Source organism: Coregonus lavaretus, assembly GCF_964263955.1.
Source record: "Coregonus lavaretus genome assembly, chromosome: 14".
In the NCBI taxonomy this organism is placed as follows: Eukaryota; Metazoa; Chordata; class Actinopteri; order Salmoniformes; family Salmonidae; genus Coregonus; species Coregonus lavaretus.
The window spans coordinates 6,630,284-6,652,727 of record NC_140001.1 but is presented as its reverse complement, the minus strand read 5'-3'; the positions used below and the strand labels follow the sequence as shown (position 1 = coordinate 6,652,727).

The 22,444-nt window shown below is 47.5% G+C and overlaps 1 protein-coding gene across 1 annotated transcript in view; it reads right to left on the bottom strand.

Annotated features, from left to right (window-relative positions):
* Positions 1 to 231: 231 nt before the first annotated feature.
* bmpr1ba (bone morphogenetic protein receptor, type IBa) overlaps positions 232 to 22,444 on the bottom strand; it is a 146,133-nt gene continuing 123,920 nt past the window's right edge. Inside the window, exons 3-12 of the mRNA XM_084176647.1 lie at positions 12,064 to 12,223; positions 10,374 to 10,476; positions 9,626 to 9,728; positions 6,891 to 6,987; positions 3,942 to 4,080; positions 2,812 to 3,004; positions 2,366 to 2,663; positions 1,745 to 1,920; positions 1,398 to 1,528; positions 232 to 1,230 (exon numbers count right to left, since the gene is read on the bottom strand). Coding sequence (XP_084032773.1) covers positions 1,105 to 1,230; positions 1,398 to 1,528; positions 1,745 to 1,920; positions 2,366 to 2,663; positions 2,812 to 3,004; positions 3,942 to 4,080; positions 6,891 to 6,987; positions 9,626 to 9,728; positions 10,374 to 10,476; positions 12,064 to 12,223 — 1,526 coding nt within the window. The 3' untranslated portion in view covers positions 232 to 1,104. The remainder of the gene's footprint in view (positions 1,231 to 1,397; positions 1,529 to 1,744; positions 1,921 to 2,365; positions 2,664 to 2,811; positions 3,005 to 3,941; positions 4,081 to 6,890; positions 6,988 to 9,625; positions 9,729 to 10,373; positions 10,477 to 12,063; positions 12,224 to 22,444) is intronic.

The window sequence follows — 22,444 nt, the reverse complement described above, 5'->3', positions numbered from 1 at the left end:
AATACACAAAAAAATACCAAGGTTAAAGGGACAGTTCATCCCAATATCTGGCGTTTTCATATATCTGGTGTTTTCATATACATCGGTTGTTTTCATGGTCTGAGGTCAAACGGAGTCAACATTCTGACTTAAGGGTGAACTGTCCCTTTAACTAACCATGTTTGTCACTAAAGTACCTGTGTGATGTGCATGGGGTCCCTGGTAGGGTCAAATCAGATGATAAATACCAAAGACATCTTCACCTAAATGTTTTATTGCAGATACAATTTGAATTTGAACTGATATCATTTGATTATCTTTATTTGTGGCGTACATAAAAATGAAGCAACTTTTACAAATGAGTCCCCAGTGGATCAGTACTTGACAATTTACAATGTACCTACGGTGAAGAACAAACCTCCCCTTTACTCCAGACACACCTTGGTAAACTACTGGACAACAACAGGGTGTGTATTCACTAGGAACCAAACAGAAGCGAACTGGCTAAAATGGGGAGGGACTAACCTAAAATTGTCGAATAAGAAATGCTTGTTTTTGTTGCAAAACTATTCCGGTGCAAAATGTTTTTCTACGGTTTGCACTAATAAATACACCCCAAAAAGCTAAATCAACACTGTTATTATGATGGCTTCAGATTGTCATCTGATTCCTCCTGCTGTCATCCTGTGATGCGCCTGAAGGGGTCACCCTCCACCCTCCTCCTGCAGTTCCCCACCTCCCTCTTCCTCCGGCCACCACTGGCCCGTCTTCCGAAACTAGAGCTGCTTTCACAGAAAGCACAAATAAAACCCACTTGGCTTGTGTCCTCTTTGTCCAAGTCAACCAAATGAGATCTTAGCAGGTTGCTTTAAAAAGGCACTACCTGCCCCAGGTCTTCAGTATATAAACAAGCAGTTCATCATGACAGTTCCAGGGGTTCCGGGCGGTTCTCTCCTTCTCTCTGAGTAACCGTGGCCCGGGGTGAGGCTCTCTGCGGTGCACTGCTGGCTTCTGGTCCTCCTGACCCCCAACGGAGCAGAGGACTGTGGGTAGAGCGGAGCAGAGCGCTGGCTGTCGGTCCGTGGTGACGTGTTTCCCCCACGCCTGGAGTGTCCCTCCCCGCCGTCACAGTTTAATATCTTGAGACTCTGACATTTTGGCCAGGGTCTTCTTGACGCGCAGCGCCGTGAGGCGAGAGGCCGGGTTGTGGGCCCAACACTCCGTCATCAACTTGCCCATCTGCCTAAGGCACTGTAGGGGGCACAGAAAAACACAGCTCTAGAGTTTGGATAAACCAACGTTTGTGTGTTTGTGTGTGTGTGTGTATGTGTACTACACACTCTACTGTGAATGGTTGGTGTGTTTACATGCTTGTGTATGTGCATGCTTACGTGACTGTGTGTGTGTGACTTGCTTACCTCGTCGCTGGTCCAGCGGTTGGGGAAGGAAGGTCGTAACCTCTTGATGCAGACCACCTCTCTCATGTCCTCATACGAGGGGTCAGAGGGCACCAGGTCATGGTACGGTAGCTGGTACTCCTCTACAATACCTGGAACACATAAATACCACAATGCGGATTTGATCGAATTTTGCCCAAAGTCGGTGTGTTTGCTGAGAGAGCTATAGTACCTTGTGAGACAGTTTCCCCTAGGTACAGATCTAGGATCAGCTTCCCCTTCCCCAATCCTAAACTCAACCATAAGTGGGGGAAATGCAAAACTGACCCGAGATCAGTGTCTAGGGTGAAACTACTGGGTTACATTACCTCCTGAGACGCAGCGCCTGGCGATCTCCCAGAGGATGAGGCCGAAGCTGTACATGTCGGCCATGATATAGGACTGGAAGTGGTTCCTGTTGAGGCTCTCGTCCAGAACCTCGGGGGGCATGTAGCGCTTGGTGCCCACCCTGGTGTTGGGAGGGATATCCACTTCGTTGGTGTCACTGGGATGGCAGAAAGGAAAGATAGGGATGGAGGGAGGAAGAGAGAGAAAGAGAGGGAGACCATGTTCGATTAGATGAGAGAGATAGTGATGGATAGAGTGAAGAACAGAGGGAGAGATAGTGATGGAGGGAGAGAAGAACAGAGGGAGAGATAGTGATGGAGGGAGAGAAGAACAGGGAGAGATAGTGATGGAGGGAGAGAATAACAGAGGGAGAGATAGTGATGAGGGAGAGAAGAACAGAGGGAGAGATAGTGATGGAGGGAGAGAAGGACAGAGGGAGACCATGTTAGTTCTTTTTTCCTTTTTGTATTTCACCTTTTCAACATATTGTCTGTTGTGACACTATGATGCTCTCATGCAAATAGTTTGGTTGAATCGAATTAATCAATTATGAAGGACAATCAATCGACATGCACGCACATACTAACACGCTCCCTCCCTACCTGATGAATTTGACGGCCAGGCCCAGGTCAGCGATGCAGCAGGCTCCATTCTTCTTTACCAGGATGTTCTTGCTCTTCAGGTCTCTGTGGGCGATGGCCGGCTTGCCCTGGGTACCAAAGATCTCTGTGTGGAGGTGGCAGAGGCCTGAGACTGAGGAGTAGGCCAGCCGCAGCATGGCCTTGGTGTCCAGAGTGGTGGACTTGAGGTAGTCGTACAGAGAGCCACCCTCATGGTAGTCTGTGATCAGGTAGAGCTGGGTCCATGAGCCTGTGCCCTTGATGTCAGCCGCTATGAAGCCTGATGGACACAGGGGAAGTAGAGAGATATGGAACTGTAGAACATTATCAAACGTTCATGTTTGGAACATGATAGCACTATTATAGCATTACATCATATGTATATATCACGCACAACAGACACACACACACACACTCTCTCTCCTTACACAGTATGTTCTCATGTCTCATGAGGACAGTCTGGTAAATCTCAGTCTCTCTGAACCAGCTGGCCTCTTCGGTGGTGAAGAACACTTTGACGGCCACCCTCTCTCCTCTCCACTTGCCCATCCACACCTCCCCGTAGCGACCCTTACCAATCTGCTTCACCATCTGAATCTGCTTGGCTATGGTGCGCTGCACCTGGGAGGAGGAGAGGAGAGGAGAGGAGAGGAGAGGAGAGGAGAGGAGAGGAGGGGAGGGGAGGGGAGGGGAGGGGAGGGGAGGGGATGTCAGACAAGGGTCCTTCACATTGGTGGTGGATGAGGTGAGTTTCCCCCTACTATGTAAAGTGCTATGAGCACTGGAAAAGCTCTATATAAATCCAATCAATTATTATTTATAAATCCAAACAATTATGTGGGCAAGGAAAATACTGAAAAGTACACCATGAATAGCCATTAATAAAGGATTAATAATACATTTAAAATCAGTTTAAAAAGGTTGTAGAAATGTAGAAATAACTTGGAAGGAAAAATGATTAGATTAAAGGGTAAGTTGTTGATTTCTTGAAAGAATGACAGAGCATATACATGAGCATACAAACTGTGTGAGGCTCTCTACGGCTCTGCACGGACTCTAGTGGTGCTGAATTGACGTGCAACACGTGGCAGAACGGTTGTGATACAATGGATATTTTCTCTGCACAAAAAATAATTACAAAGGCGTTGTGGAGACACAGCTCATGTATATTTTTGTACAGACTGACAAACCGTACCACAAAAAGATCAGTTGTATCATTGTGTGACATGTGTTGTTCATTAGTTGTATCATTGTGTCAAATGTGTTGTTCATCAGTTGTTCTACCTAGGTGTGTATGGTGCCTCTAAGACATTGTGGGTGTCCTCCAAATATCTCCTTTCTCCTGAAGTGTACAGTCCTTCACTACTTCCCACAAACCTAAAGCATTGAATTGGTCGAGACATGGGCTAGTGGGAGTTTTCACAATATTTCTTACACCAGTCATTTACTTTCAAATCGGTGAAGGGACGTGAACAAATGCACACTTCGGGAGGAAGGAGAGATAACTGGGATGCGACCATTGAGCTGGTGGTTGGGAGTTGCAGTGTGTGCAACACACCAGCAGGGGGAGACCTGAGCCACTGCCTGAGCTCTGGGACTGTTCTATGAGGTCTCTGAGAGACTCTCCCGTGGGGATGTAGGACTCATCCTGCTCCAGACCAATGCTGTAGCGTGGCCCAGACTCCTGGCGCTTGTACCTGCAACACACACACACACACCAGTATACATCAAACAACCCTTTCATGTGAGTAGTCTGTAAGTAATATCACAATTCTGGATGATTCAATCATTGACTACACAACTAGAAAACATGTCATATCACAGAGATATAGGATTCTTCGTTGTGTTAAATTATTTTCATTCAAAGTACAAACAATACGTCCTCTGGATTCATCAGGTAAAACAAGCACAATAAAATAACAATTTCTGATTCATTTGTTCCCAAAGTGGAATGAATGTTCTAAGCATGGATGAACAAATGGACTGTACATACAGTACCGGTCAAAGGTTTTAGAACACCTACTCATTCAAGGGGTTTTCTTTATTTTTACTATTTTCTACATTGTAGAATAATAGTGAAGACATCAAACTATGAAATAACACATATGGAATCAAGTAGTAACCAAAAAGGTGTTATGTTATATTTGAGATTCTTCAAATAGCCACCCTTTGCCTTGATGACAGCTTTGCACACTCTTGGCATTCTCTCAACCAGCTTCACCTGGAATGTTTTTCCAACAGTCTTGAAGGAGTTCCCACATATGCTGAGCACTTGTTGGCTGCTTTTCCTTCACTCAGCGGTCCGACTCACCCCAAACCATCTCAATTTAGTTGAGGTTGGGGGATTGTGGAGGCCAGGTCATCTGATGCAGCACTCCATCACTCTCCTTCTTGGTAAAATAGCCCTTACACAGCCTGGAGGTGTGTTTGGTCATTGTCCTGTTGAAAAACAAATGATAGTCCCACTAAGCCCAAACCAGATGGGATGGCGTATCGCTGCAGAATGCTGTGGTAGCCATGCTGGTTAAGTGTGCCTTGAATTCTAAATAAATCACAGACAGTGTCACCAGCAAAGCACCACCACACCATAACACCTCCTCCTCCATGCTTTACAGTGGGAAATACAATGCAGAGATCATCCGTTCACCCACACCACTTCTCACAAAGACACGGCGGTTGGAACCAAATATCTCAAATCTGGAATCCAGACCAAATGACACATGTCCACTGGTCTAATGTCCATTGCTCGTGTTTCTTGGCCCAAGCGAGTCTCTTCTTCTTATTGGTGTCCTTTAGTAGTGGTTTCTTTGCAGCAATTCGACCATGAAGGCCTGATTCACACAGTCTCCTCTGAACAGTTGATGTTGAGATGTGTCTGTTACTTGAACTCTATGAAGCATTTATTTGGGCTGCAATTTCTGAGGCTGGTAACTCTAATGAACTTATCCTCTGCAGCAGAGGTAACTCTGGGTCTTCCATTCCTGTGGCGCCAGTTTCATCATAGCGCTTGATAGTTTTTGCGACTGCACTTGAAGAAACGTTCAAAGTTCTTGAAATGTTCCGTATTGCCTGACCTTCATGTCTTAAAGTAATGATTGACTGTCATTTCTCTTTGCTTATTTGAGCTGTTCTTGCCATAATATGGACTTGGTCTTTTACCAAATAGGGCTATCTTCTGTATACCCCCCCCCCCCCTACCTTGTCACAGCACAACTGATTGGCTCAAATGCATTAGGAAGGAAAGAAATTCCACAAATTAACTTTTAACAAGACACACCTGTTAATTGAAATGCATTCCAGGTGACTACCTCATGAAGCTGATTGAGAGAATGCCAAGAGTGTGTAAAGCTGTCATCAAGGCAAAGGGTGGCTATTTGAAGAATCAAATATAAAATATATTTTGATTTGATGAACACTTTTTTGGTTACTACATGATTCCAAATGTGTTATTTCATTGTTTTAATGTCTTCACTATTATTCTACAATGTAGAAAATAGTAAAAATAAAGAAAAACCCATGAATGAGTAGGCGTTCTAAAACTTTTGACCGGTAGTGTATATTGGGGATAAACGTATTCATGACATGGGTGAGCGGTCATTCTAGAACAGGACTGCCTAACCCTGTTCCTGGACAGCTACCCTCCTGTAGGTTTTCACTACAACCCTAATCTTGCATACCTGATTCTAATAATTACCTGGTTGATAAACTGAATCAGGTTAGTTACAACTGGGGTTGGATCAAAAACCTACAAGACGGTAGGTAGCTCTCCAGGAACAGGGTTGAGCAGCGCTGTTCTAAAAGTTCTCTCCAGGAACAGGGTTGAGCAGCGCTGTTCTAAACGTTCTCTCCAGGAACAGGGTTGAGCAGCGCTGTTCTAAACATTCTCTCCAGGAACAGGGTTGAGCAGTGCTGTTCTAAAAGTTCTCTCCAGGAACAGGGTTGAGCAGCGCTGTTCTAAATGTTCTCTCCAGGAACAGGGTTGAGCAGCGCTGTTCTAAACATTCTCTCCAGGAACAGGGTTGAGCAGTGCTGTTCTAAAAGTTCTCTCCAGGAACAGGGTTGAGCAGCGCTGTTCTAAATGTTCTCTCCAGGAACAGGGTTGAGCAGCGCTGTTCTAAACATTCTCTCCAGGAACAGGGTTGAGCAGCGCTGTTCTAAACGTTCTCTCCAGGAACAGGGTTGAGCAGCGCTGTTCTAATCGTTCTCTCCAGGAACAGGGTTGAGCAGCGCTGTTCTAATCGTTCTCTCCAGGAACAGGGTTGAGCAGCGCTGTTCTAAATGTTCTCTCCAGGAACAGGGTTGAGCAGCGCTGTTCTAAATGTTCTCTCCAGGAACAGGGTTGAGCAGCGCTGTTCTAAATGTTCTCTCCAGGAACAGGGTTGAGCAGCGCTGTTCTAAACGTTCTCTCCAGGAACAGGGTTGAGCAGCGCTGTTCTAAACATTCTCTCCAGGAACAGGGTTGAGCAGCGCTGTTCTAAACATTATCTCGAGGCAAACTGAGTCTCACCTGAAGTAGCAGAAAAGAATGATGAGAGCCAGGATGATGCTGCACACGGTGACGGAGATGAACAGAGCCATGTGGTGAATGTTCCCATCCACATAATCTACAGAGAGAGTGGGAGGGGGGAGGGAGAGAGGGGGGAGGGAGAGAGAGAGATGGGGGGGGGGGGGGGAGAGGGGAGAGAGCGAGGAGGAGGTGGAGAAGAAAGAGGGGGGAGAGAGAAATAACTGATCACTTCATATAAGTAACAGATGACATATTCAATACAAACAGGGCCACACATCCCTCTGCTATGGGAAAAGTTTGAACTTTGAGTCCGATTTGGAAAGAGACAACAGTCAAAAACAGTCATCATTAAGTCATGTGATTTCAAAGGTAATTTATTGTTAGTCCAACATGTTATACTCTCTCAGCTAGTTCACTCTGGTCCCTGGGGACACCACAGTGTGTGTGTAACTGAGGGAACCCTAGTCCTGATGGATAGGATCTCTTCCTGAAGTCCGCTGCTAGAGTTTCAGATTGATGACACTGCTGGCCATGTCTGCTGGGAGTTCTGCTTTCTCTGGGACTCTATTCTTACTGCCACACACACACACCCTGGACCTGCCCTGTGTGTGAAGTCCAACACACCCTGGACCTGCCCTGTGTGTGAAGTCCAACACACCCTGGACCTGCCCTGTGTGTGAAGTCCAACACACCCTGGACCTGCCCTGTGTGTGAAGTCCAACACACCCTGGACCTGCCCTGTGTGTGAAGTCCAACACACCCTGGACCTGCCCTGTGTGTGAAGTCCAACACACCCTGGACCTGCCCTGTGTGTGAAGTCCAACACACCCTGGACCTGCCCTGTGTGTGAAGTCCAACACACCCTGGACCTGCCCTGTGTGTGAAGTCCAACACACCCTGGACCTGCCCTGTGTGTAAAGTCCAACACACCCTGGACCTGCCCTGTGTGTGAAGTCCAACACACCCTGGACCTGCCCTGTGTGTGAAGTCCAACACACCCTGGACCTGCCCTGTGTGTGAAGTCCAACACACCCTGGACCTGCCCTGTGTGTGAAGTCCAACACACCCTGGACCTGCCCTGTGTGTGAAGTCCAACACACCCTGGACCTGCCCTGTGTGTGAAGTCCAACAGACCCTGGACCTGCCCTGTGTGTGAAGTCCAACAGACCCTGGACCTGCCCTGTGTGTGAAGTCCAACACACCCTGGACCTGCCCTGTGTGTGAAGTCCAACACACCCTGGACCTGCCCTGTGTGTGAAGTCCAACACACCCTGGACCTGCCCTGTGTGTGAAGTCCAACACACCCTGGACCTGCCCTGTGTGTGAAGTCCAACAGACCCTGGACCTGCCCTGTGTGTGAAGTCCAACAGACCCTGGACCTGCCCTGTGTGTGAAGTCCAACACACCCTGGACCTGCCCTGTGTGTGAAGTCCAACAGACCCTGGACCTGCCCTGTGTGTGAAGTCCAACAGACCCTGGACCTGCCCTGTGTGTGAAGTCCAACAGACCCTGGACCTGCCCTGTGTGTGAAGTCCAACACACCCTGGACCTGCCCCGTGTGTGAAGTCCAACACACCCTGGACCTGCCCTGTGTGTGAAGTCCAACACACCCTGGACCTGCCCTGTGTGTGAAGTCCAACACACCCTGGACCTGCCCTGTGTGTGAAGTCCAACAGACCCTGGACCTGCCCTGTGTGTGAAGTCCAACAGACCCTGGACCTGCCCTGTGTGTGAAGTCCAACACACCCTGGACCTGCCCCGTGTGTGAAGTCCAACACACCCTGGACCTGCCCCGTGTGTGAAGTCCAACACACCCTTTCAGTCTGACACACACACGAAAAAGAACAGAATAAATATATCCAGTTTTGGGTCTGCTACGGAAACCCTAGCTAATGCTCTCTTGGGCCGATTGTGGGCCAATCACTGCAGAGGAGCGGCGCTATGCAGCTGAATTCACCGGCTCCATTTCACCTGCTTCTCTCACTGGCCCCTGACACTCACTGGTAACTCACTGAGCCCTGACACTGGTAACTCACTGCGCTCTGTCACTGGTAACTCACTGAGCCCTGACACTGGTAACTCACTGCGCTCTGTCACTGGTAACTCACTGAGCCCTGACACTGGTAACTCACTGCGCTCTGTCACTGGTAACTCACTGAGCCCTGACACTGGTAACTCACTGCGCTCTGTCACTGGTAACTCACTGAGCCCTGACACTGGTAACTCACTGCGCTCTGTCACTGGTAACTCACTGGGCCCTGACACTGGTAACTCACTGCGCTCTGTCACTGGTAACTCACTGGGCCCTGTCACTGGTAACTCACTGCGCTCTGTCACTGTCAAGTCACTGGGCCCTGACACTGTCAATGGTAACTCACTGAGCCCTGACATTGTCAATGGTAACTCACTGAGCCCTGACATTGTCACTGGTAACTCACTGAGCCCTGACATTGTCACTGGTAACTCACTGTCACTGGCAACGGTCACTTCTCTCACTGGGCCCTGATACTGTCACTGGTAACTCACTGGCCCCTGATACTGTCACCTCACTGTCACTGGTAACTCGCTGTCACTGGTAACTCACTGTCACTAGTAACTCACTGGTAAATCACTGTCACTGGTAACTCACTGTCACTTCTGTCTGTGTTGCTATTTGTCTCGGTCCCAGCTTCTTTCTCAGCTTCTGTCTCAGCTTCTGTCTCAGTATGCGAGTGTTTGTGTATGCAGGATCTTACTCAGTGTTTTGAGTGGGGGCAGGGTGGGGTGCAGGTCTTTGTTGCAGTAGTCCTGGTCAGTACAGCACTCCAGGGATCTTCTCAGTCGGGAGTTGCCTGTGTCCTGGAAGCACAGTTACATCATATGAATACATCAGCTACTGTTGCTGTTCAATTTCCCACGCTGTTCCCACAAGTGTAGCAACTTTCATGCTTTTATGAAAAAGTTTTGACCCAAAATGGGCACATATCGCCTGGAGTACACCTCGTACAGACAATACATTGATCAATTGAAGATGTGTTTGCGGTGTGCTGACTACACTACATGATCGAAAGTATGTGGACACCTGCTCGTCGAACATCTAATTCCAAGTTAATGGCCATTAATATGAAATTGGTCCCCCCTTTGCTGCTATAACAGCCTCCACTCTTCTGGGAAGGCTTTCCACTAGATGTTGGAACATTGCTGCCACAAGAGCATTAGTGATGCTGGGCGATTAGGCCTGGCTGGCAGTCGGCGTTCCAATTCGCCCAGGTGGTGGGAGCTGCTGTCAGTGTCCAGAGGTGTGGATTCACTGGTGTATGGTAAAGTTACCCCAAGATGCTGATCTGGGTCAGTTTTTTCATTTCCCCCATTAATTGTTAAGGTTAGGAATGATGGAGGGGAATCTGATCCTAGATCTGTACCTAGGGGAAACTACATCACAGAGTGGTTTCACTGTGTTGGAGTGGGGTGCGTTCACTGTGGTGGAGTGGTCTTTAGACTTACCCTACACTGGAACTCTGATCCCACCAGACCCAGACATCCTGAGGTGAGGACAGGGACCCCTCCCTCCTCTTCCTCCACCATGGTGAAGCAGTACCCATCCGTCCTAAATCACAACGCATTGCATTACCATCTGTATCATCATATGATCATGATCTACCTGCATTATCACCATTACTCAGACCATTATCCGTCCTAGATCACAACACAACGCATTACATTCCCACTAATAGCACTAATAGTTCCATCAATAAGCATTACAATTATCATCAGTCATTTTTAATTATTTACATTTACATTTTAGTCATTTAGCAGACGCTCTTATCCAGAGCGACTTACAGTTAGTGAATACATATTTTTATTTTTTTATTTTTTTTAATACTGGCCCCCCGTGGGAATCGAACCCACAACCCTGGCGTTGCAAACGCCATGCTCTATCAACTGAGCTACATCCCTGCCGGCCATTCACTCCCCTACCCTGGACGACGCTGGGCCAATTGTGCGCCGCCCATGAGTCTCCCGGTCGCGGCCGGCGGCGACAGAGCCTGGATTCGAACCAGGATCTCTAGTGGCACAGTTAGCACTGCGATGCAGTGCCTTAGACCACTGCGCCACTCAGGAGTATTTCCAGCACAATGACTTCATGTACTTATTAATAATGTATATTATCAACAGCTTCATCTAAATAATTAGTGATCGGTGCTAATTAGTCAACTGTGTGTGTACCATTCACAACTGGTGTGTGTGTGTATATGTTTTACTATACTTGTGATTATCAGAAGTCCTGACAAGAATAGTGAACCAACAAACATTTTGCCGGTCCTCACTTGTAAAAAGGCTTAGGGGTTTAGGTTTAGGGAAAACATTATTTTGAATGGGAATCAATTGTTGGTCCCCAAAAAGTATTCACAAATATAGTGTGAGTGAGTGAGTGAGTGAGTGAGTGAGTGAGTGAGTGAATATGTGTGTGTTTGTGTGGTTTTACTAACAGGTTACGTTAAAATACTTCCAGGGTTGTTATTCAAGTTCAATATTATCCCAGAGGATTTCTGTTTCATGACGTTAATGATTAATTCATTTTATATTCAAAGTTGGCAAGAGACAGAGTAATTAGCCACTGATGTTATTGTGTGTGACAGTGTGTGCGTTAAACTAATTAGCACATCAGGCAATACTATGGAACGTCAAGGATTATTTGAGTGTTGAGTTGCTAAGGGGAAAACACATTGGAGCGAATGTGTCAGCGAACAAGCGCCACACACCCTGCCAAGTTTTCACTCCAAACAAACAACTGCATTATGCAGAAAAATACACATGAAACCGTTAATCATACTGTAAGCCTCCTGCACTAAGATGAAGTACTGAAAAGCTTTAGCAATCTTCCATGGTTATCAATATAGCCTAAGGAGAGTATGAAAGTAAGTTAATTTCAATGGCCCATATTCACAAAGCGTTTCAAAGTAGGAGTGCTGGTCTAGGATCAGTTTAGATCATCATGAATAAGATTATATGGACAGGGAGGATCTGATCTGAGATCAGCACTGTGAATATGGATTGGCAAGAGTGTTGGATCTACATGTGCTAAGGTGATGAGGTGAGAGACAGCATAAAACATGCATCAAATATATGTGTAGGATATAGTGTGTGTGTGTGTGTGTGTAGGTGTGTGTGTGTGTGTGTGTTGGGCCCACACCTGCAGGTGTTGTTGGTGGAGTCCTCAGGACAGTGGTGATAGCAGTAACACCAGAGCTGTCGCTGGGGCAGGGCTGGGGCTGTGCTCCCACTGGCGTCTTTCTCACTGTCCACCGCCGCCTTCCCCGAAGTCCTCAGCAGCATACTGTCCAGAACGTTAGCTATAAAGGACAGGACACAGAGAGACAGTGTCACGAACGTCGTATGAAGGAGTGGACCAAAGCGCAGCGTTAGTAGCGAACATACTTGCTTTATTAAATTAAAGCATACACACGAAATAACAAAACAATAAACGACTCGTGAAGTCCTCAGTGACAATGACCGAACACGGAACAAAAACCCACAAACACAGAGTGAAACACAGACAGTTAAATATGGCTCCCAATCAGAGACAACCAGCACACAGCTGACACTCGTTGCCTCTGATTGGGAGTCACTCAGTCAAACATAGAAATAAACAACCTAGACCACCCAACATAGAAACAGAAAACATAGAATGAACACACCCTGGCTCAACATAATGAGTCCCAGAGCCAGGGTGTGACAGTACCCCCCCCTAAAGGCGCGGACTGCGACCGCGCCTAAATACAAGCAAAACAGGGGAGGGCTGGGTGGGCATTCCTCCTCGGCGGCGGCTCCGGCTCCGGGCTTGCCCACCACCCTCCAACAAACCCCCCATAGCGCCCCTGGTCCGGTCTGGCCCCGCTGGCTGGAGCTGGACTGGACGTAGCAGGAGCGGTAGGCTTCAGCTCCTTAGTGGAGCAGTAGAGCGGTACCTGAATTGGCACCGATGACCCAGGCACGGGTTGTGCCGGACTGACGACTCGCACCCCTGGCTTGGTGCGAGTGGCAGGAACGGGCCGGGCCGGGCTGGCGACGTGCACCGTAGACTTGGTGCGAGTGGCAGGAACAGGCCGGACCGGGCTGGTGACGCGCACCGTAGACTTGGTGCGTGGAGCAGGGACAGGCCGGGCCGGGCTGGCGACGCACCCCGTAGGCTTGGTGCGTGGAGCAGGGACAGGCCGGGCTGGGCTGTCGACGCACACCGTAGGCTTGGTGCGTGGAGCAGGAACAGGCCGGGCTGGGCTGGCGACGCACACCGTAGGTTTGGTGCGTGGAGCAGGGACAGGCCGGGCTGGGCTGTCGACGCACACCGTAGGCTTGGTGCGTGGAGCAGGAACAGGCCGGGCAGGGCTGGCGACGCACACCGTAGGCTTGGTGCGTGGAGCAAGAACAGGCCGGGCTGGGCTGGCGACGCACACCGTAGGTTTGGTGCGTGGAGCAGGGACAGGCCGGACAGGGCTGGCGACGCACACAGTAGGCTTGGTGCGTGGAGCAGGGACAGGCCGGGCAGGGCTGGCGACGCCCACCGTAGGTTTGGTGCGTGGAGCAGGGACAGGCCGGGCTGGGCTGTCGACGCACACCGTAGGCTTGGTGCGAGGAGCAGGAACAGGCCGGACCGTACTGGGAACACACACCACTGGCCTTAAACGGGGATCAGGAACGGGCCGGACCGGACTGGCAATACACCTCAGTACCTCTCGCCGTGCCTCTACAACTTCCTTCCCTCCTCTCGCCAATGGCTCCCGTAACCCGGTGGCCTTCTCTCCTCGTCTCCCATTTCGCCCTGTGGCAGCCTCCTGCTGCCCAGTCGCCCATGCCGTGTGCCCCCCCCTAAAAATTTCTTGGGGTTGCCTCTCGCCTGTCCGACGTTGACCCGTTTGGCGCCGCTGCTCCTCTCCTGCCTGGGTCTCCCCCTTTATCGCCTTCCGGTACCGGACGGCCTCCTCCTCAGTAATCTGCCCCCAACCGAGGAGGACATCCACAAGAGTCACCTCCTGCGTGTGTTCCTGGACACGCTGCTTGGTCCTGGTATGGTGGGTTTTTCTGTCACGAACGTCGTATGAAGGAGTGGACCAAAGCGCAGCGTTAGTAGCGAACATACTTGCTTTATTAAATTAAAGCATACACACGAAATAACAAAACAATAAACGACTCGTGAAGTCCTCAGTGACAATGACCGAACACGGAACAAAAACCCACAAACACAGAGTGAAACACAGACAGTTAAATATGGCTCCCAATCAGAGACAACCAGCACACAGCTGACACTCGTTGCCTCTGATTGGGAGTCACTCAGTCAAACATAGAAATAAACAACCTAGACCACCCAACATAGAAACAGAAAACATAGAATGAACACACCCTGGCTCAACATAATGAGTCCCAGAGCCAGGGTGTGACAGACAGAGGGTTAGACTTAGGATTCACAAGCAACAATCTCACCTTCATTAGTTTAGTCACAAAAAACAAGACATTCTTACTTTTTCGTTTAACAGGTCAATATCGAAGTGAGAGAATAACGTACTTTTGCGTAAAGACTTTGATTCTGAAGAATACACGGCACATTGGGATGGGTGGTGGGATGGGCCGATTCAACATTTGTTTTTGTTTCTCATTGATTATACCGTTGTTGTACAAGTGAGTCAATAATAAACAGGTGTTCACAAAAAAGATCACATGGCAAAGTCTTGGAAATCATATTTCAATTGTTACATCCAAGTAGCCATTGTTCTGCTACAGTCTCCCACGTTTTCTACACACATCCCGTTTCAAAAGAGCACCTGTTTGTCACATGAGGAGAAGAAAGTCCAAAGACGGAAATGTCTTTGGATGTGTCCCAAACAGCACCCTATCCCCTACACATCGCACAAGAGCCCTATGGGCCCTGTTCAAAAGTAGTGCACAATATAGGGAATAGGTTGCCATTAGGAACGCAGCCTTTCATTCATACGTTAGGGCTTTTTATTCATTCCGCCGCACTCATTCAGACCAGATGCTTCACAGCTGCGTCGTGGAGATGGTCCAAAAAAAAGCAAGTGTCCTTCCTCACTCCAATAAACACTAGCAGTCATACGATACCCTCTCCAAAGACTGACTTCACACCTATCACATCGTCCAATCTGTCAACAGCGGAAGAGCTTTCCAGACAGAATGGAAGACAGCGGAAACAGGTAGCCAAAAGAAGTGGGACATTATCTTTATTTTGTATAGAAAAAAGCTTTACAGAAAGCCTAGTCCCTTAACATGTATTCAACATATACACTGAGTGTACAAAACATTAGGAACACCTTCCTAATATTGAGTTGCACCCCCATTTGCCCGCAGAACCGCCTCGTCTGGGCATGGACTCTATAAAGGTGTTGAAAGCGTTCCACAGGGATGCTGGCCCATGTTGACTCCAATGCTTCCCACAGTTGTGCCGTCAAGTTGGCTGGATGTCCTTTGGGTGGTGGACCATTCTTGATACACACAGGAAACTGTTAAGTGTGAAAAACCCAGCTGCGTTGTACCTGCTACCATACCCCGTTCAAAGGCATTTCAATATTTTGTCTTGTCCATTCACCCTCTGAATGGCACACATACATAATCCATGTCTCAATTGTCTTAAGGCTTAAAAATCCTTCTTTAACCTGTCTCCGCCCATTCAAAAAATCTAAATCAAATCAAATGTAATTTGTCACATGCGCCGAATACAACAGGTGCACCTTACAGTGAAATGCTTACTTACAAGCCCTTCATCTACACTGATTGAAGTGGATTTAACAACTGACATCAATAAGGGATCATAGCTTTCACCTGGTCAGTCTATGTCATGGAAAGAACAGGTGTTCCTGACGCGAGCCTACCGGACGAGCTAAATGCCTTTTACGCTCGCTTTGAGGCAAGCAACACTGAAGCATGCATGAGAGCACCAGCTGTTCCAGATGACTGTGTGATCACGCTCTCCATAGCCGAGCAAGACCTTAAACAGGTCAACATTTACAATGCTGCAGGGCCAGACGGATTACCAGGACGTGTACTCAGAGCATGCGCAGACCAACTGGCAAGTGTCTCCACTGACATTTTCAACCTCTCCCTGACCGAGTCTGTAATACCTACATGTTTCAAGCAGACCACCATAGTCCCTGTGCCCAACAAAGGGAAGGTAACCTGCCTAAATGACTACCGCCCCGTAGCACTCACGTCGGTAGCCATGAAGTGCTTTGAAAGGCTGGTCATCAACACATCATCCCAGAAACCCTAGACCCACTCCAATTCGCATACCACCCCAACAGATCCACAGATGACGCAATCTCAAATCGCACTCCACACTGCCCTTTCCCACCTGGACAAAATGAACACCTATGTGAGAATGCTGTTCATTGACTACATCTCAGCGTTCAACACCATAGTGCCCACAAAGCTCATCACTAAGCTAAGGACCCTGGAACTAAACCCTCCCTTTGTAACTGGATCCTGGACTTCCTGACGGGCCGCCCCCAGGTAGTAAGGGTAAGCAACAACACATCTGCCACGCTGATCCTCAACACGGGGGCCCCTCAGGGGTGCGTGCTTAGTCCCCTCCTGTACTCCCTGTTCATCCACAACTGTGTGGCCAAGCACGACTCCAACACCATCATTAAGTTTGCTGACGACACAACGGTGGTAGGCCTGATCACCGACAACGATGGGACAGCCTATAGGGAGGAGGTCAGAGACCTGGCAGTGTGGTGCGAGGACAACAACCTTTCCCTCAACGTGAGCAAGACAAAGGAACTGAGGGCCTCCATTCACATCGAACACGCCCCCATTCTCATCGACGGGGCTGTAGTGGAGCGGGTCGAGAGCTTCAAGTACCTTGGTGTCCGGATCACCAACAAACTATCATGGTCCAAACACACCAAGACAGTCGTGAAGAGGGCACGACAAAGCCTATTCCCCCTCAGGAGACTGAAAAGTTTTGGCATGGGTCCTCAGATCCGCAAGAAGTTATACAGCTGCACCATCGAGAGCATCCTGACCGGTTGCATCACCGCCTGGTATGGCAACTGCTTGGCATCCGATCATAAGGCGCTATAGAGGGTAGTGTGTATGGCCCATTACATCACTGGGGCCAAGCTTCCTGCCATCCAGGACGTACATACTAGGCGGTGTCAGAGAAAGGCCCAAGTCATAGACTGTTCTCTCTGCTACCGCAAGGCAAGCGGTGCCGGAGCACCAAGTCTAGGTTCAAAAGGCTCCTTAACAGCTTCTACCCCCAAGCCATAAGACTGCTGAACAATTAATCAAATGGCCACCTGGAAATTTGCATTGACTCAGTGCATAAAGACACGTGTGCCTTGTGGGGACATTCACTACCTTTGCCAGTTTCCCGGATACAGATTTTAAAAAGTTATACAGGACATGTTAGATCATTTCAAGACTGATCTAACGGTAGTCCTGGACTAAAAAGGGCTTTCAGAATCTAAAATACTTCTACATTGTAGAATAATACTGAAGACATCAAAACTATGAAATAACACATATGGAATCATGTAGTAACCAGAAAAGTGTTAAACAAATCAAAATATATTTTATATTTGAAATTCTTCAAATAGCCACCCTTTGCCTTGATGACAGCTTTGCACACTCTTGGCATTCTCTCAACCAGCTTCACCTGGAATGCTTTTCCAACAGTCTTGAAGGAGTTCCCACATATGCTGAGCACTTGTTGGCTGCTTTTCCTTCACTCTGCCGTCCGACTCATCCCAAACCATCTCAATTGGGTTGAGGTCGGGGGATTGTGGAGGCCAGGTCATCTGATACAGCACTCCATTACTCTCCTCTTGGTAAAATAGCCCTTACACAGCCTGGAGGTGTGTTGGGTCATTGTCCTGTTGAAAAACAAATGATAGTCCCACTAAGTCTCTCTATATTTTCGGGGTGATGATTGGCACTCTTTTCTCTTTCGTCTTTGCCACCGCTCCTCTCATCCTTAAGGGTTTCACCAGCTTTGGCACCTCGTGATAATCCATTTTACTCCCCAAAACAAATAACATGTTTTGTTAAAGGGCTAGTTCTCCCAAATTACATACTGGTTTCCTTACCCTGTAAGCAGTCTATTGACAAGGTAAGACAGCAATTCATGCTTTATAAATATGCAATTTTGTAATTTGGGTCAACTATCCCTTTAATGTTACTCAGTCAAGGCTGTAACAGGAGTAAGAACATGTACAATGAACTCTTTCAATTATTCAATCCATAGTTTTCTCTATTCACCTAAAACAAGGGAAATCTAAAATTGTATGTCTTCATGCACAAGGAAGAATGAAGAATGAAGGTGAACTTCAGTTGAGGATAGATACAGTTGAAGTCGGAAGTTTACATACACCTTAGCCAAATACATTTAAACTCAGTTTTTCACAATTCCTGACATGTAATCCTAGTTAAAATTCCCTGTTTTAGGTCAGTTAGGACCACCACTTTATTTTAAGAATGTGAAATGTCAGAATAATAGTAGAGAGAATGATTTATTTCAGCTTTTATTTATTTCATCACATTCCCAGTGGGTCAGAAATGTACATACACTCAATTAGTTTTTGGTAGCATTGCCTTTAAATTGTTTAACTTGGGTCAAACGTTTTGGGTAGCCTTCCACAAGCTTCCCACAATAAGTTGGGTGAATTTTGGCCTATTCCTCCTGACAGAGCTGGTGTAACTGAGTCAGGTTTGTAGGCCTCCTTGCTCGCACACGCTTTTTCAGTTCTGCCCACAAATGTTCTATAGGATTGAGGTCAGGGCTTTGTGATCAAGGCACTCCAATACCTTGACTTTGTTGTCCTTAAGCCATTTTGGGGTCATTGTCTGTTTGGAAGACCCATTTGCGACCAAGCTTTAACTTCCTGACTGATGTCTTGAGATGTTGCTTCAATATATCCACATAATTTTCCTTCCTCATGATGCCATCTATTTTGTGAAGTGCACCAGTCCCTCCTGCAGCAAAGCACCCCCACAGCATGATGCTGCCACCCCTGTGCTTCACGGTTGGGATGGTGTTCTTCAGCGTGCAAGCAACACCCTTTTTCCTCCAAACATAACGATGGTCATTATGGCCAAACAGTTATATTTTTGTTTCATCAGACCAGAGAACATTTCTCCAAAAAGTACAATCTTTGTCCCCATATGTAGTTGCAAACCATAGTCTGGCTTTTTTATGGCGGTTTTGGAGCAGTGGCTTCTTCCTTGCTGAGCGGCCTTTCAGGTTATGTCGAAATATAGGACTCGTTTTACTGTGGATATAGATACTTTTGTACCTGTTTCCTCCAGCATCTTCACAAGGTCCTTTGCTGTTGTTCTAGGATTGATTTGCACTTTTCGCACCAAAGTACATTAATCTCTATGAGACAGAACGCATCTCCTTTCTGAGCGGTATGACGGCCGCGTGGTCCCATGGTGTTTATACTTGTGTACTATTGTTTGTACAGATGAACGTGGTACCTTCAGGCGTTTGGAAATTGCTCCCAAGGATGAACCAGATTTGTGGAGGTCTACAAAAAGATTTCTGAGGTATTGGCTGATTTCTTTTGATTTTCCCATGATGTCAAGCAAAGAGGCACTGAGTTTGAAGGTAGGCCTTGAAATATATCCACAGGTACACCTCCAACTGACTCAAATGATGTCAATTAGCCTATCAGAAGCTTCTAAAGCCATGACATCATTTTCTGGAATTTTCCAAGCTGTTTAAAGGCACAGTCAACTTAGTGTATGTAAACTTCTGACCCACTGGAATTGTGATACAGTGAATTATAAGTGAAATAATCTGTCTGTAAACAATTGTTGGAAAAATTACTTGTGCCATGCACAAAGTAGATGTCCTAACCGACTTGCCAAAACTATAGTTTGTTAACAAGACATTTGTGGAGTGGTTGAAAAACAAGTTTTAATGACTTCAACCTAAGTGTATGTAAACTTCCGACTTCAACTGTATATATATATTTTACCTTCATTTAACTAGGCAAGTCAGTTAAGAACAAATTCTTATTTACAATGACGGCCTACCCCGGCCTCCCCTAACCCGGACGACGCTGGGCCAATTGGGCGCCGCCCTATGGGACTCCCGATCACGGCCGGTTGTAATACATCCCGGGATTGAACCAGGGTCTGTAGTGACGCCTCTAGCACTGAGTTGCAGTGCCTTAGACCGCTGCGCCACTCGGGAGGAATTAAGAAAGATAATAAGATATCTCTTTCCTGGCAACTATGTGTCACACTACTCCTTTCAGCCTGGTAGACACATGCATCACTGACGTTGTACTTCAGATCAATGAGGCCAATTCAATTCAATTATATTCTAATTAGGGGAAAGGTCAGCCATTGGTTTTGACGTCAAACAGCAGGGGAAGAGTTTATGTGGCGTGTTATTGGTTTAAAGGGGCAATCTGCAGTTGCTACATACATTTTTGGGCTTATAAATTAATGATATGTACCCATTGATTCTTGGAGAATATACTGCTGATTGCTCCTTTAACCTGCCATTTAACACACAGGCATACACGTCTGTTTAAAAGAAAGCACCGGAGGTGTGCCTTATACAGGCACTCCCTCACATAAACACTGGTCTAAGTCACAGAGATGGGATGACGGAAGCTGGAAAGTGTTGATAAAACACGCTTTACTTTCACATGAATCCTGAGGCTCCAGCTCCTTCCAATTCAAACTTAAACGTCAGCCAGTTCATCTTCACCGTTGTCCACTGAGAAGAATGGCGCTAGAGGTAGGGAGGCTGACTAAACCTGTCCTCTAATCAAACCTAGTCCCATGTCAAATATCCCTGAGCCACACATATTAGGAGGCCAGAGAGAGAGAGAGAGAGAGAGAGAGAGAGAGAGAGAGAGAGAGAGAGAGACAGAGAGACAGAGAGACAGAGAGAGAGAGAGAGAGAGAGACAGAGAGACAGAGAGAGAGAGAGAGAGAGAGAGAGAGAGAGAGAGAGAGAGAGAAGAGAGAGAGAGAGAGAGAGAGAGAGAGGAGAGAGAGAGAGAGAGAGATACTATAGTGCCTTAAGGGCCCTGGTCAAAAGGAGTGCACTATACAGGGAATAGGGTGCCATTTGGGACGCAACCTCTGATTTGGGTGCAGAGAGAGGTGAAGAGAGAGGTGCAGAGAGAGGTGAAGAGAGAGGTGAAGTGAGAGGTGCAGAGAGAGGTGAAGAGAGAGGTGAAGTGAGAGGTGCAGAGAGAGGTGAAGTGGCTGAATAAATGGGATTTGACAGAGCTGCAGGGAGCTCGTGCCAGCTCAGAACAGAGAGGAGAGAGAGAGAGCTGTGCACTATGCCTCTTCCCCCCTTTCCTCCTCCTCCTCCTCTCTCGCTCCCCCTTCTCCTCATGCCCTGTGAGCACTGTGCACAGTTATGTGAGGTGCCGCTGAGCTGTTGACAAAACAGCCCTCGCGCACCAGAATAATCCAACACCTGGGAGCTGTCAACTGTTAAGAGACTCCCGGTGTGTGTGAGTGCTTTCCCCCAGGGCCCACTGGGGGAACAGATAGATATTGATAGAATAGAGTACCATTTGGAACACAGACAGACAGTTCATCAGCTGGGCTCTGCACCTTACCTAGCTGGTCGTGTGGAACGACACGAGACACAATTTACATTTCAAACAAATGAACGGCGGAAAAGTCGTGTCCGAGCCAAGAAGGAATCAAGTGTACTACGACTCCAATGGAAACGGCTTTTGTTTTTCGTCAGTTATGTGACCAGCGACTGTATAAACTTAGCCACTGGAAGAAAAAAAAAATCCTTGCGGTTGGTTGAGAGGGGCGAGAGAGACTGGACAATGTAACGGCCATTTTTAGTAGCCTAGTCTCTGGGGTGGGAATGTCTCTGTGTGTGTGTGTGGTCAGATTACCATGTGGTAACGTAATAAAGCGGGGAATATTTGACATGTTAAAGCTGTAACCGACATACATAAAATAAATAAATAATCACCGTAGGAGTTTGAGTTTGTATCACTCTTCATGATATAGAAGAGTGTGGGGGAAATGTCATCAACCTCGTGTGTACAACCGACGGGTCTTTTTAGTCTCTACAGAGATTTAGATTTTAGTCATTTGGCAGACGCTCTTATCCAGAGCGACTTACAGTTAGTGAGTGCATACATTTTTATACTGGCCCCCCCCCGTGGGAAACGAACCCACAACCCTGGCGTTGCAAGCGCCATGCTCTACCAACTGAGCTACAGGGGACCCGTCCATGCATCTTCTTCCCAGCATGTTTCTCTTCCACTTCACCCTTCTCCATTTCTCTGGGTCTAAAACCATCCCCGCGCTGGATCATTTACATAAGCACGATTGATGGTGATGGTGGGCCTTGTAAATGACACATGATGCAGGGTGTGATCCTTAGCTTTGTGCTCATTGACGGAGAACGTATAGGCAGGATACGGGGCGCTTTCAGCACCCAATTACCAAGCACCTAAAAGCCTGCTCTTTTCAGCAGGCGCCACATTGTACAAACTACCAAAAGGAAAAAAAAACGAAAGAAAAGGGGGAGTTGAGCGTCCTGAGTGTCCTAACCCTAA